This window comes from Lissotriton helveticus, chromosome 1_1 (genome assembly GCF_964261635.1).
Source record: "Lissotriton helveticus chromosome 1_1, aLisHel1.1, whole genome shotgun sequence".
Taxonomy (NCBI): Eukaryota; Metazoa; Chordata; class Amphibia; order Caudata; family Salamandridae; genus Lissotriton; species Lissotriton helveticus.
Genome location: NC_136057.1, coordinates 1,713,983,580 through 1,713,997,852, shown reverse-complemented (window position 1 = coordinate 1,713,997,852; position 14,273 = coordinate 1,713,983,580). Strand labels below are relative to the sequence as shown.

Sequence of the window (14,273 nt, the reverse complement as noted above, 5' to 3'; positions counted from 1 at the left end):
ATCCTCCTCAGTGATCCTGTGCATCTGTAAAGCAATCTCGTACACTTTGAACCACTTGTCAATGTCATCCCAAACAACAAAGTCAGGCACCAAACCTTTAGGAATATGGACCCTCTTATCTCCCGAGGGCCCTGCGGATATGCTGCCACCATGGTTGCTGGGCTCTGCTTGCCTAGTCCTTATTCCCAGATCTCTGAGGCTCCTCTCATGAGCCATTTTTCTTACCTCTGCCTCCATGGCCTGTTTCTTTAACTCCGCGGGCAATTGCTTCTGCTCTGCCTCCGTGGCTAGTTTCATGTCCTCTATTTACAACTGGGCCATGTGCAGCCTTAACTCCCTCTCCACCTTCCAGACCTCTAGAAGACACACTGCTCTCTGCTCTGGCAGGGAGTTCCAACTCGGGGTCAAGTTATCCCTCTAAGCTGAAGGATGTGCCTCAGGCAGGCCGTCTTTTTGCCTTTGCAATCCGTTATTCCTTTCTGTGGCTCCAATCAATGCCTGATTGCCTTCTGCCCAAGCTCTCAGTGCCTTTTGGAGCTCCAACTTCCTGGTGGTGCTCCCTGCTGGAAGTCCCCTCTCCTTGCAGAACTCATTGAACTGGGCCATTGTGTAGGCACCCATGTTTGCCAGCTCAAACTCCATTCCCACAGGTTTGGTTTCAGACACAACAGTCAGAGAGAGAATGTATGAAAACCAAAAATGCCAATCACTGATATTTTAAATTCAATTGGTGTCAGATATGGGATGGTAGCATACACACAGTCACCATATGGCACTGCACAAACACAAGTCTTAATCCTCACAGCTGATCACCAATGTAAGAAATTGGGTTGTTGGTTGACTGGAGTGTGAGCCCTGGTCAAGCAGCAACCACGATCCTTGTCAGGGTGAAACACAAGCCAACTCCAAGAAGTCATGCACACTTAGAGAGTGCAAATCACTCCACACTCATTGTGATGCCCTGCCCCGCCCTGCGAGCCACTGACTTCCAAAGGAAAAATACAATGATAATGATAGTTATTATCATTGTTTTTTCCTTTGGAGCAGTGGGACGACGCTCATCCGCCTTATCCCCACTGAGTATTCGTGCAACACTTCAATCAGTAATAAAGTGAAAAAAACACACATAAGGGATCCCACATGAAGTACAAAAAATAGAACTTCTTTTATTAAATAGAACACGACCGCAATTTCAAAAATCCAATCAGACTACCCGGAGATTTGCAGTTTCAAAGATTTTTGAAAAAATCGCTCCAAAAAGCACAAAGCACAAATCATGAATGTCTGGCAACATCGGATCAGGACAAAGTCACAAGTTGAGGCCGACGGCAATTGAGCACAGGCTAGCTACATGGACGCAGCTAGACCTGCTGAACAAAGTACCTTAAATCCTGTTTTGCGGAGAGCTGCGAGGATCCTAGTCGAAGATGCATTAAGCAGCTGAAGCGATGCCCCAATTACGAGGTGTGGCAAGGCTGCAATGCTAGGGGGATATATGACGGTACAACGCGTACCGTCACAACGCATACCTTTACAACGCGGCCGTGACAACGCAAGTCGTTACCACGACTTGCGTTGGGGGGGCGCGGATTTCGAATAGTTTAATTTACTATTCTAACACCAGTCCCCGTGGACCCTAGGGAAGGTGTTAGGATAGTAAATTAAATATTTTTAGACCTTGAGCGCCCTCCAGCGCAAGTCGTGGTAACGATGTTTACCTGCTAGGGTCATTGCCAAGGTTTGTGATGTGAAGTCTGGTGTCGAGGATGTGGCAGGCAATCGGGCTGATGCATCTGTTCCTAAGAGCTGCAAGGCTGCAATGCTGGGTCCAGCGTTCATCATCGAGGCTAGCGTCAACAAGGGATGCAAGGGCCTGCGATGAGAATGGATCGCGCATCGGTAATTCCGATGGACTACGATGCAATACTGGTGTTTGCAGCGGGCCCAATCCATGAAGCAGTAGCAGTATGTCTGTTCTGCCAGGGTTTGCGCGGCACAAAAGAGGTGATGCATATGTTCCACTGGAACCACAGAGGCTGGTAGAGTACCTTAAGCCCACTTAAAGGGTCCAGGACTTGGGTGGCACCACTTGGTACGGTAGGTTCACAAATGGCAGATTCCAGGTTCAGGTGCAAGGTTATTGGAAGTCAGTTGTGACCCTGCGGCTTCAGATCAGGAGGCCAGCCAACTAGTCCTTGGAGTCATTCTGGGTTCTAGGTTCAGGAGATGCAGGTCCAGAACTTCTCACAGTGAGAAAAGTGCTTCAAACAGCAGATGAGGACAGCAGGGCAGCAGTCGTTCAGAGCAGCAGTCGAGCAGAGTGGCAGTCCTTTCAGAAGCACTACAGTCCTTCTTTCTGACAGAGTATTCACAGGTCCAGATGTATTCTGAATGGTGGTTTCTGAGGTCCAGCATTTATAGCCAGTTGTGCCTTTGAAGTGGGGAGAAGGTTCTAGAGGCATGCTTTTGAATTACACAGTTGCCCTGAGTTCGTGGCCCTGGTTCCAGACTAACTATAGGAGGTACACAACCCTTTGTGTGGAGATAGGACACAGCCTATTCAAGTGTAAGTAGGGTTGGGTCCAGCTCCTCCCTCACATCCTTCCTGTCAGTGATGGCCCATCCAGTCACACCTAATCTACCCATTGTGTGTGGTTGTCTAGGAGGAATACACAAAGCCTAACTGTCACCCACACCCAGTCAAGGGACCCAGAGACATTTTGCATGTGCCAAATGGCTAAGACATGAAAATGCAAGTTTTTAAAAGTGGCATTTTCAAAATTGTACTTTAAAATCTGACTTCACCATAAGTTAGGATTGTTCATTACATTCCCAGAAACAACAATAAGGAACTGGTTACCTGGTCTCATTTGGAAATTATAAAATGTAATAAGGTAATTCCAATGTTGTCCTGTGAGAGAGGAAGGTCTTGCAGTAGTAAAAACTAATTAAAGTGTTTTACTACCAGGACATGTAATACTTAAAAGTACATGTCCTACTTTTTAAATACATAGCACCCTGCCCTCTGGGCTGTCCAGGGCCTACCCTAGGGGTGACTTATAGGTATTAAAATGGAAGGTTTGGGCCTGGTAAAAGGTTGATTTTGCCAGGTCGTAAGTGCAGTTCAAAAACTGCACATCCAGGCTGCATTGGCAGGCCTGAGAGATGTTTAAGTGCTACTTAAGTAGGTGACACAATTCCTGCTGCAGGCCCGCAAGTAGTATTTAATTCACAGACCCTGGGCACAGGTAATTCCACCTTACTAGGGACTTACAAGTAAATGAAATATGCCTATTGGGTATAAGCAAATATATGTTTTAAGTTGAGAGCGCAAGCAAATTTAGCATGGTTAGCAGTCTTAAAACCAGCAAAAACGATGTCAGCAAAAACAGGAAGTCTGAAGGCAAAAGGTTAGGGGGGAAAACACGGCAAGGGTGCCAAGTCCAACACCTTGTATTTATTACTTTCCTCCTGCACTGTGGAACATTTCTGGTTGTTTAATAAAATCTGCTGGCATTCTGTTTATCAAGGCACAGAATTCTCTAACGGGATAAAATATTATGCAATATCCTAACATTTCATATTGTCTGCTATTTCACAACATCTCCTATATGCTGTAACATTGTAACACCCCCTGCCATTTCATAACATCACATAAAATGTAAAAACATCTGCTTTCCTGGCATAACTTCCCTTCCACTTCATATTGTCCCCTAGTGTTTTATAGCACCCATTTATTTTAATGCCCTCTCTGGCATTTCACACTCTCAGTCTTTTTATAACCTTCCCTGGCACTTTATAAGACCACCCTGCATTTTCCCCTTATTCCCTGGAATTTTACAACATCCCACAGAATTTTACAATACCTCCTGGCATTTCGAAATTTCACATAGCATTTAAAAACAGTTCCTATTCTTGCATAGGATCTCTAGCAATTCATGTCTAAAGGCATTTAAAAACACTACAAAACATCTATTGGCATGGTATAATGTCACCAATCTTAGTATAGCATTGCCTGGCATGTTATACTATGTCCTAGAGCTCTATACCATCTCCCAGTGTTTGCCGTGACGTTGCCCTGCTAATTGTACTGCACGTTCTTACATCTGCATAAAAGTGGTCTTCTCTCGCTGTCATTTTCCAGTGTATCCACTCTTTTTGGCTGGTTACATGGCCTGATGGGTGGTTGATTGATGTGGACTCCATAGTGGCTGACAGGTGGGAGGCGGACTTGGAATTTGCAAGAGCTTATGGATGGATGTCTATTGTTGCTTCCCCCTTGGCTGATTTGGGTGATGGGAGGCTGGTTGATGTAGACGCCCCAAGGGCTGATGGGTGGGTATCTAGCATAGGCTCATATTTTGCTGATGGGTAAGGGGTGGATGTGATCTCCCCAAGCACTGAATAATGGATATCTGGGATGAGGTCCCTCTTGAATGCCAGTTGGGTGGCTAACATAGACTTCCCAAGGGCTGATGGGTAGATGGCTCAAGTGGCCTCCTCAAGGACTAATGGGTAGGTGACTGATGTGGACTCCAATTGGCTGACAAGTAGCTCTCTGACCTTCTTCCATTCCACAGGTATGAAATCCCCGACACTCAGATGGGTGACGAGAACCTTCTGAATGTCCTTCAGGAGAAGGCCAACTTCCGAAACTTCAAGCCCAAACCCTTCAGCATGTTTGAGTTCTACAGCCGGGCGGGCCACGACATCCGGGACATGCTGCTTGATTGCCGCTTTCAGGGCACGACGTGCACCCCTGAAGACTTCAAAGTTGTGAGTACTGAACTGTGGATCTTTGTTCTTAATTCGTTTTGTTGAGGGATAGTTGTTTGTGGCCTGTTTGCTTTAAATAAAGACCAGTCAATGGTTACCAGAAGTAGAAAGGCCACTAATGTCTTTGGGTAAATGCCTGGTCAACTGTCTGCATCAAAGCACCCAGGGTTGCTGCCCTGCTGATTGAGAGCGGTGTTATTGCATTTTATTACCTCCCCTTTCAGAAAGGGGATCCTTCAGCAGAAATAATATGAAACTTATTTGTGTTGGTATGGTTAAGCCAGGTCCAAAGGAATTATGTGGCAGTGGATGAACAAATTATGAGGCATGGTTGACTAAATGATGCACCAAGAAATGGCAAATTTCGCTAGGAAAGGTTGTGAATTTTCTTCTAAAAAAGAATAAATCCTTTTTCAGGATGACATGGGGAAGAATCAACCACTAAAATTGGTGTTTGTGTAGAGAAAACGGTTCCTCCATGGGAAAAAAACATTTCACTGAGGAGGGAAAAATAGCTGTCTGAAGGTGTCTCAAAGCCCTTGGTGTTAGAGAAAAGACTAACTTACATGCCTAGCAGCATGAAACACTGGACTGACTCTTTCCAAACCCTTCTGACATTTAACAACCACTGGCCTTATCGTTGGGAAAGCTCTTGATTTTCCAAAAGGGCTGTTTTGCTCTTATGATAACGGGATCAACTTGAGTAGACTGGCACTGCTACCACGGCTAATAGGCAATGCCCCAAAGGCTCACAATGCCTTTCACAGGCCCCATCTCTCCATAAATGTGGAATTATGCTCGGTTGAAATAAATGGAAATTACAAGGTGTCCATTGGTATTTCCGAAGTACTGCACAAATCTTCTTGTGATCAATATGGCACAGTACACATCAGTGGGGCTGATACGGGGACTGATACAAGTGTGCTCCGCCCCCAGTGCCTCAGATACATGACATCCACGAGTTGCCGTTACATCGTAAATACCACCCACTGAGGATGCCACTACATTAAGTATGACAAATTCAATAGGATTTAATTAATTTCTAAGTAATTTAATTTAGGTAAGGAGGTTATGTTTAAATTAATTTTGTTCAAATTAAGTTAATTGTTTGGCTACGTTAAAATTCGTTTTTATTTAATTTAATTAAAATATAAAATAATTTAAGCTGAAGGCTAGCTTGATGATTACATTATTTAATTTTATGTAATTGAATTGAAATTAATTGAATGGCTGGGTTTCCATTGGCATTAGGCTTATGTTCATTTTAATTTAATGTATTTAAATAATAATATAAGGCTACGGTCAGGGTTAACATAATTATTAGGTTAATAGTAGTAATTACATTTCGTTTGATTTAGGATTAGGTTAGCCATTAGGGTAACATTAAGGTTAACTAAATAGTTTAACTGAATATAATTTAGTTTAATCGATTTATCTTTATTGACGGGTTATGATCATTGTAGATGTACTGTTGATATAGGGTTAATTACATACTACATTTAATATTTACCTGGTTGATCTAGTTGTAGTAGTGATAGTAGCTCATATGTAGTAGTAAGTGGACGAGGGGTAGCTTGCAGTATAACATACTTACTTATACAGAGAAAATAATAAGCCAATAAGAGTTGCACTATCAGCTGGTGCATTGGGCAACGTCAGCAGTCGGTGGGAGAGACCGAATAGCAAACACACCAGCCCTCCTCTGAGTCCCAGCTCTATGCAAATAATATATATACACATTCACATACATATGATATTTGGGTCTTGACCCCTTCCCTGCTGCCGTCGGCCATTGACTGTCGCGTGCACTACCTCGCTGGTGCTGCGAACGTCCAATGGCCAACACGGCCCCGTCCACTCCGCGGAACCGCCACGAAATAACGGCCGCGGCTAAGGTGTTAATACTAACTGGCAGAGCTGCCCTTGAGAAATGAAAGATTACAAAGCAGTCGATGAATAAGGGGTGGGAAGAATGTTTTAATACAAAAGGGGCAGAGATATTTTGGGGCACAGGTCCCATGCCACGAGTGATATCTCCTCAGTACCCGGGGTGTGCTGGGAAATCATTCTGTTGTAGGAGGGGCTCAGGCAGACAGAGGGACCTAGTCACAGGTGTGACTTACTTTTATATGATATTGTGCTGCACGATTTATTTTGCACTTACTTCCTTTATGTGTGGCGCTAAAGCACTTGTCTACATGGCCAGCATACTATACTGTGTAGGGTGTGTGAGTGAGAGTGTGTTGTCTTTGTTTTGTGATCTTATGTAAGAAGTCTTTCCATGTCATCCGTGATGACCGCCAAAGTGCAGTTATCGTGTTATGGGACGCAGCGCTTAGCGGTGTTCGGAATGAAGAGGTGTGAGAGAAGGACATACTGTGTATGGTTTTCAGTCAGCTGGCAGCTTTAAGCAGCTCTGTAAGTCCTTTTATGGTATTTCTTATGATCATTGTCTGCTTAGCTAGTTACCGCACTGAGTTATCCAGCCTGATATTTTAATTCAAGTTTTTGGTCCTGATCAGGCGTGGTTGGAGAGAGAAATGATGGGGAGATCTGCTGGAATAGAATTTGTTACTATTATCCCATATTTGAATGGCATTGTGAGACATAAAGAAACTGTCATAATGTGTAGCTAGTTGAGACCTTCACTGTTCGACTAGATAAGAGTCCTTGAATTGGCCAGTAGTGTTTGACAGATCTCTCCAGTTATTCCCTATCTGCTCAATTGATCATGGCTGGTTTATTGGCTGGTACAGTACTGAGTCATCGGCAAGGCCTGTAGAAGATATGTCTTATGTGAATTACTATTGATGGCGTTTGAGACACATCTACGACCTATACGGTATATGGAACAGGGTTGTATGTTTATTTATTCTGTTTTCTTTTAAACAACTTGTGAATAGGGTGTTCTCCGATGTTGAGACCATACTGTCAATTTGAGTTTGTCGTGAGAAGAACATATATTATGTCAGAGTGTGATTGTTTTCACGCTGTGGACATATGTCTGGCCTAAGTAAAACAGACGACAAAACACGTGTTGGCAGTGGGCGAAGGACCAATAAAGATTACACTTTTGATAACAATGAACTTTGACATCTGAAGAATAATTTCACATTTGCGTATACATCTTGCATGTGCCTCAGGCTATGTTGCTGAAACCATATATTACACTTGAAGGTATGATTAGCTTTCTGGGTTCTATGCCAGGGTTGGTGCATGATGTAGTTATCTTGGCTATACCATGTTTTCAACTGTCTTCTAAAGTGTATATGCTCGTAAATGTTTCAAATGTTACCTGGTAGTGAGTTACAGAACTTGGTGGCTTGTACTGAGAAAGTAGCCCCTCCTACTGAGGTCTTATTTTGAGGTGGGACGATGATCCATGGTGCCAGGTGTCCTGTTTTGTTTGCATTGCTTGAATTTAAAGTGTAGGTATAACAGTTCCTATCCTTTAGAGGCTCTGTAGGCAATGCAGAGAGCCTTGAACATTGATTGCCCTTCTATGTAGCCAAGGAGTCATTGTGTGTAGGTGGCATCTATTCTCTTGGGTGTCGGTGGAGAGAAGTTGCATTTTGCCTATGATGAATATGGGTGGACCAAGGTATAGGCCGTTGACATAATCAAGCTTGGAGAAAACAAGTATGTGGATAGTTTGCTACTGTTATTGTATCTAGGGCATGGGAAGTTGCGACTCAGTGTTTTCATTGTGTAGAAGGTGGTCTTTGTGACATTGTTGACATATCGCATCAAGGCTAAGTCTGAATCCAAGGTTCCCCAAGGTTTCTGAATTCACTTGATGTTTGCAGGGCCCCAAGTTCGTTGGCCCATATGGCGCTAGGTGGTATTTTTGTCTTTGTCCACAGGTCATGACGTCTGTTTAAATGTTTTGAGCTTTAGAGGTTGCTCATATCCATGTGTTTCATTGTGAAGGCAGTCATCAGGTTTTGAGCTTTAGAGGTCTTCCAGGCCATACTTTTTTAGAATAACTTAGGTGTCATCTGAATAGTTGTAACAGCTGAGGTTGAATGATGTAATCAGGTCCGTTAATGGGGGTAGGTAGATGTTGCATAATAGAGGTGATATGATGGACCCCTGCGGTATGTCCGTCACAGCGTTGAGTGTGAGGAGCTGACATGAAAGGTGGTAAGTATGCCACACTTTGTCTGTCTCTAAGGTAAGAAGCAATCCATTTTAGGGCACGTTCACATATTGATGGAGCCTTTGCAGTAGCGTGTCAGAGTGGGCAGTGGCAAATGAAGCTGATAAATACAGAAGTAATCGGGCATCCACTCCGTTCTTGTCCACTGTGACGTGGGAGGGGGTTCTGTCTGAGTGAAAGTAGCGGCTTGCACAGGTAAGAGCGGTGAGGCGGGGCAGGATGGGAGTGGTGGAAGTCGACAGACGACGGGTTAAGTAATATTAAATAGAGAAATAAATAAAAACACTTCCTGTGCACCCGATGATGCGGCGAGCGCAAGGTAAGTAGTTTTATCTATTTATTTAATATTACTAAACCAGTCGTCTGTCGACTTCCACCACCGTGCCCTGCCTCACCGCTCTTACCTGGGTGAGCCGCTACTGCTCTTACCTGGGTGAGCCGCTACTGCTGAGTGAGCTCGTGAAGGGGAGAGAGGGAAGGTTGTGAAGGCAGAAGCGTGATTTGGAGACTAACAGGTAGATGCATCAAGCATTTTTGCGAGCGCAAACGGTGCGAATCGCAAAATTCGGCCGTTTGCGCCCGCAAAAATGGCGTTTGAGATACATCAAGGGTTCATGCACTCGCAATTTAAGAATTCGCAATTAATTGTGAGTTCTCAAATTGCGATTGTATTTAAGGAATCGCAATTTACGATTCCTTAAATGTAATGCAGGAACCATGAACCATTCCAAGATTGCGAGTTCGTAATCTGGGGTCGCTATTTACCGCGAATTCAAACTACGTGGTAAATAGCAAAAACTTAGAAATATGCACTTTAGTGCATTTTTCTAAGTTGTATATTACACACACACATGTCCTTGGGACATGTGTGTGCGCAACACCAGTGAACATTACCATTTCAGGGGTTCAACAGGGTGTCCTTTGGACACCCTGGCACCCTTGAAATTGCGGCACATTTGCGATTCGCTAATTGCTAATCGCAAATAAGGAATGACTCCCCATTCATTCCTATGGGCCTTTAGGCCCATAGGAATGAATAGAAAAGCCATTCCTTATTTGCGATTAGCAATTAGCGATTCACAAATAAGGATTCAGTAGGAATCGCAAATAACATTGCGATTCCTACATGCATCCCGTTTTGCGAGTCTTTAATAGCGAATCCTTAAAATTCGCTATTAAGGACTCGCAAAACATAACTTTGATGCATCTGGGGGTAAGAGCTTGATTATGGAAGTGTGCAGAGAGCAGTTTGTTGCGGTAGTGGAGGGCAGTTGGCGAGTCCTGCAGAAGAGACTGTGTATGAGCAGGGGTTCTAGACTAGAAAAAAGCAGAGAGGAGGAGGCAAGGGTGAGAAAAAGATCAGATTGCTACTAAGGTGAAGGGTGGGAAAAGAGACGCCGTTCTGACATTTGTAAAAGGTAAATACATACATTTGTGAGCGTGCACAGCAGGCCTGAATGAAATGAATGTCTTCATTTTCTCTGCAAAGGTTGTTTCATTATAGACAACAATGTCCCGCGCTGTGCTCCAATCCAAGCGCATCAAAATGCAAATTACAGCTAAAACGAGACTGAAAGGCTTCACTGCTCAGGCGGGGCCATTGCACAGCTGAACCCACTATCAGAGGTGGGGGGAGCTGTGCCCGGGGGTCCCATCCAGCTGAGGCCCTGAAATCTGCCACATATCCGTATTACAATTGCTTACTGTATGTACAGGGCTGCCAACAGGCCCCCATTTCATGAGGCACAGTCCCAGGCAGCCCTGTTTTAATCAACAACAAAATGGATTCTGGGCTTGTATTTTCGCCTTCGCGATCCTTAAGGTCTCCTACATGTCCCAACATAGAGAAGGCTCTTGGGTAAAAAAAACACAAGTGGCTGAAAGTCTAGCAGACTCCCTTCCATTAATATGTCATCATAGCCCTGGCTTTGGGTTCTCAAACAGATTACCTACAATTCAACTCAATCAGGGCACCGATTTAACGACCATGAAGGAACGAAAGGTTGAGTGCTTCTGGGATTGACCCTGCTGGATCACGGAAGTCTCAGCAGTAGATGCATTAATCCTCTGTGCAGCCTCGTTTGGTTTGGAAGCTGGGGCTATATCTGGTGGTATAGCGTGCCCTGCAGCAGGTAAATTAACCTCACTTTCTGGAATTATATAACCAGTGCTTTAAATGAACCGGTACTGTCCGGAACTGAGTACCGGCACCTTATTACCTTGAGATGGAGGGTGCATCACTTCTCAAGAGTGACGTGATGCTTTTAACTGGAGAGTACACTTATATTTTTCTATTTCAAGCACTGTTTATAACCCATGCCCCTCAGGTTGCACGTGCACACCTCTCTGCAGCAAGTACATAAACCCTGTGAACTTTCTTTCTGGAACCTTCGCATAGCTGCCATGCGGTAGGTAGGTAGGTAGTGGGGGGTGGGGGGGACGGCACGACGACACTTTTCTGTGCCCTTCCCCTTCATTTTTCGGAACATGTATCCAGTGGCATCTTTGGGGGTACCCCATGCTGGGGTGCTATTAGTGAAGCGCACTGGTGCACCCCGGCGACGCGGAGAGTACTTCACACGTACCACAAGTCGCCTTTATTTCGCTTTCTTGTGAGGTTTTTCTTTAAAAAGTCGATGGCACAGGATCGACGGGTGGTCCGGTTCCTGCCGAAATGTCTTGTTGGTATCGATCCTCCCCTCTTCCAAGCCTTGACTGTTCCTTTCAAGCTCGGTCCGTCGTTCTAATTGTAGCGTGCTGCAGGAAGGAGACATCCCCGGAGCCCCTGCAGACGGCCAGCATCCGCCCCTCCTGTCTGCCCGCCCCCACCCGTCTCCAAGGCGCAGGGCCTTAGGACAATAATGTGTGTGTGTCCCCCCCCCTGGGGGGTGTCTCTCAAAGGGGCGTGCCCAACGTAATAAAGGGCGTGGCTTAAAAATCTGTGCTTAGCATAGTGCGCCGCCTGACTTGTATTTTGCTGTTTCTATCATTGCATCCATATATATTATACAACAAGTAGCATCATACCTACAAGAAGACAGTACTATTGGCTTTGTCAATGGTTGTTAGTTGCATAAGATGGAGAAGTGTGGATCACTGGTTAGAGGAGGTAGACCCTGAAGCAGAGGTCAGACCCGGGACCAGGGTTCAATTCCCGACGCGGCAGGGTCTTGAGCCCAAATATCCACGGACTCGATAATTCTCGTTTCGGTGCCTACTCGAATCACGGGTTCACACTCTGCAGCTCTGGGCATCAGCCTGCTTAATCTCCACTACAGCCCCCCGCGGCGGGATGCCTGGCTTTCACCTTGGGGATGCCCAGTACAGGTATCTCACAGGGATAAGCCAGGACGGGTTCCCAAGGCAAGCGCCGAGATGCCTACGGGTAATCGAGCGCTATATAAGAACGCATAATAATAATAATAATAATAAGATAAATAAGCAGCAACTATGGCTTGTACATAATATTGAAAAAGCTTCCACGTAAAGCCCTGGTGTCACCACGACAATGTTGCTGCTCCCGAGTTTCAAAAAGAGAAGGGAAATCCAGAGAGAAAATGACTCTCCTTAAAGGATTTCCCTTCCCCTGCAACACTCACCTGGCATGACGTCATGCCTCCACTAGTGAGAAGTGAGCGGTGTGCCTGCATACATCCACCTGCCTACATCCATCTGCCTGCTGTCACTTCAGTCCGGGAAAAACGGACCGCCTGTGCCAGGGCACAAAACAGAGACCGATAGAGACCCGTTTCGAGGCCTCCTTTATTAAGCACCGGTGAGACCCTGCGCACTTAAAGCCCCGCTAAGAAGTGATGACATAATAATTCTCACTTACAAGGTAAAAAGGCCTATTTCACAAAAACAACACATTTACATAATTACAAACGAATGATAAAAGAACATTTCCATTTTTTTTCTGTATATACATCACATGTATCTTTTCCACATATTCAAGTTCTGTCCAGGGCTGGAACACAAGCCCATACAGCCCCCAATCCTTCAAGGGGCCTCAATTAAGCCCAAGTTCAATAAATATCTGTGCGATATGGGAGGCTCAGATGGATGAGCCAGATTGTACAGCCTTTGAATTTTGGTGGATTGTTGAATTCTGATTGAACCTTGTGAAGGGATGTATGTCACTACAACGCGGGCTATTACCACGCGTGCCATTACAACGCTGTTTTTACAACGCAAGTCGTTATAACGACTTGCGCTGTAAGGGCTGGATAGTGGAATAGTTACATTTTCTATTCCAACTCCAGCCCACGTTGACAGTAGGGAAGGTGTTGGAATAGAAAATTAAACTATTCCTTTGCCAACAGCGCCCTCCAGCACAAGTCGTTGAAACGACTTGCGTTGTGAAAGCAGCATAGTAATGGCAGCGCGTGGTAATGCCCGCATTGTAAAGGCTGTTCCCCATGTGAAGTTCTTTTGACTGGCAGTCTCTAACAACTATGCATATGGAGTTGTAATATCTTTTTGCAACTCTGATGGCCGAATGGCTGCTTTGTATGCTTTGCGGTACGATTTTGCATTTTCCATCCCTTGATTTCCTCCTCTTCCTTTGCAGGATGCTAAGGCCTATTTTCATTTTTCTATCTTATTATAGAGCTGTGTGGTCTTTTTCTTGAGGTTACCACGAGATGGGTCTTTTATCAGTGTCTGGTTGTCCAGACCAGTGGGAATTAAGTGGTAGCTGGCAAATACCTCATGTGGTTTCATATTGCCTGGAGTTCTTTGGGAGTTACGTGTTGGGAAGTCCAATGTTTGCATTATTTGTATATGGAGTTGTTGCGGGTTGATGTTTTTGAGTTGTTTGCATGGATCTGTATGTTTAACTTGTAATGACCAACTCCAGATGACCGGTAAGTGGTCAGTAACCAACGTATGTCATGGTGAGGGAATATGATTTAATATGAGACCCACAGCATGAGTGGGACCAGGTATGAACTGTCAGAGAATAACAACCTTGTGATTGGACATGACGACTTCAGTTTAGTTTACTCCTTCATGTGAAACCAAATTATTAGGTCCCCTAGAATGTCTAAATTGAAGAGATTTAGAAGAGTCTTGGTTACTGTCCATAGTGAGGCTTCCTTAAATTTTCCATTGTTGGGAGGTGGTCTGTCGATCAGGATGAAGGAGCAGACGAAGGTTGGATTGAGATCATTTTTTTACCAGCAAGGATCTGCCAGCAAGGATCAGCCACTGCAGGAAAGTAGGATCTGCTTTTATGGTTACCCCCACTTTTTGCTTGATGTTATGCTGTTCCTGACTAGTCAGACTGAGATCCTGCCAATCCGGTTCTCAGTCTCTGTACTTTCTCCCCAAAATTGGT

General features: G+C 44.8%; 1 protein-coding gene across 2 annotated transcripts in view; it reads left to right on the top strand.

Annotated features, from left to right (window-relative positions):
• Positions 1-14,273, top strand: part of ASIC1 (acid sensing ion channel subunit 1) — a 485,621-nt gene that overhangs the window by 72,366 nt on the left and 398,982 nt on the right. For both annotated transcript variants that reach the window (XM_078689127.1, XM_078689128.1), the window contains exon 2: positions 4,581-4,776. In XM_078689127.1, the coding sequence (XP_078545253.1) occupies positions 4,581-4,776 (196 nt within the window). The remainder of the gene's footprint in view (positions 1-4,580; positions 4,777-14,273) is intronic.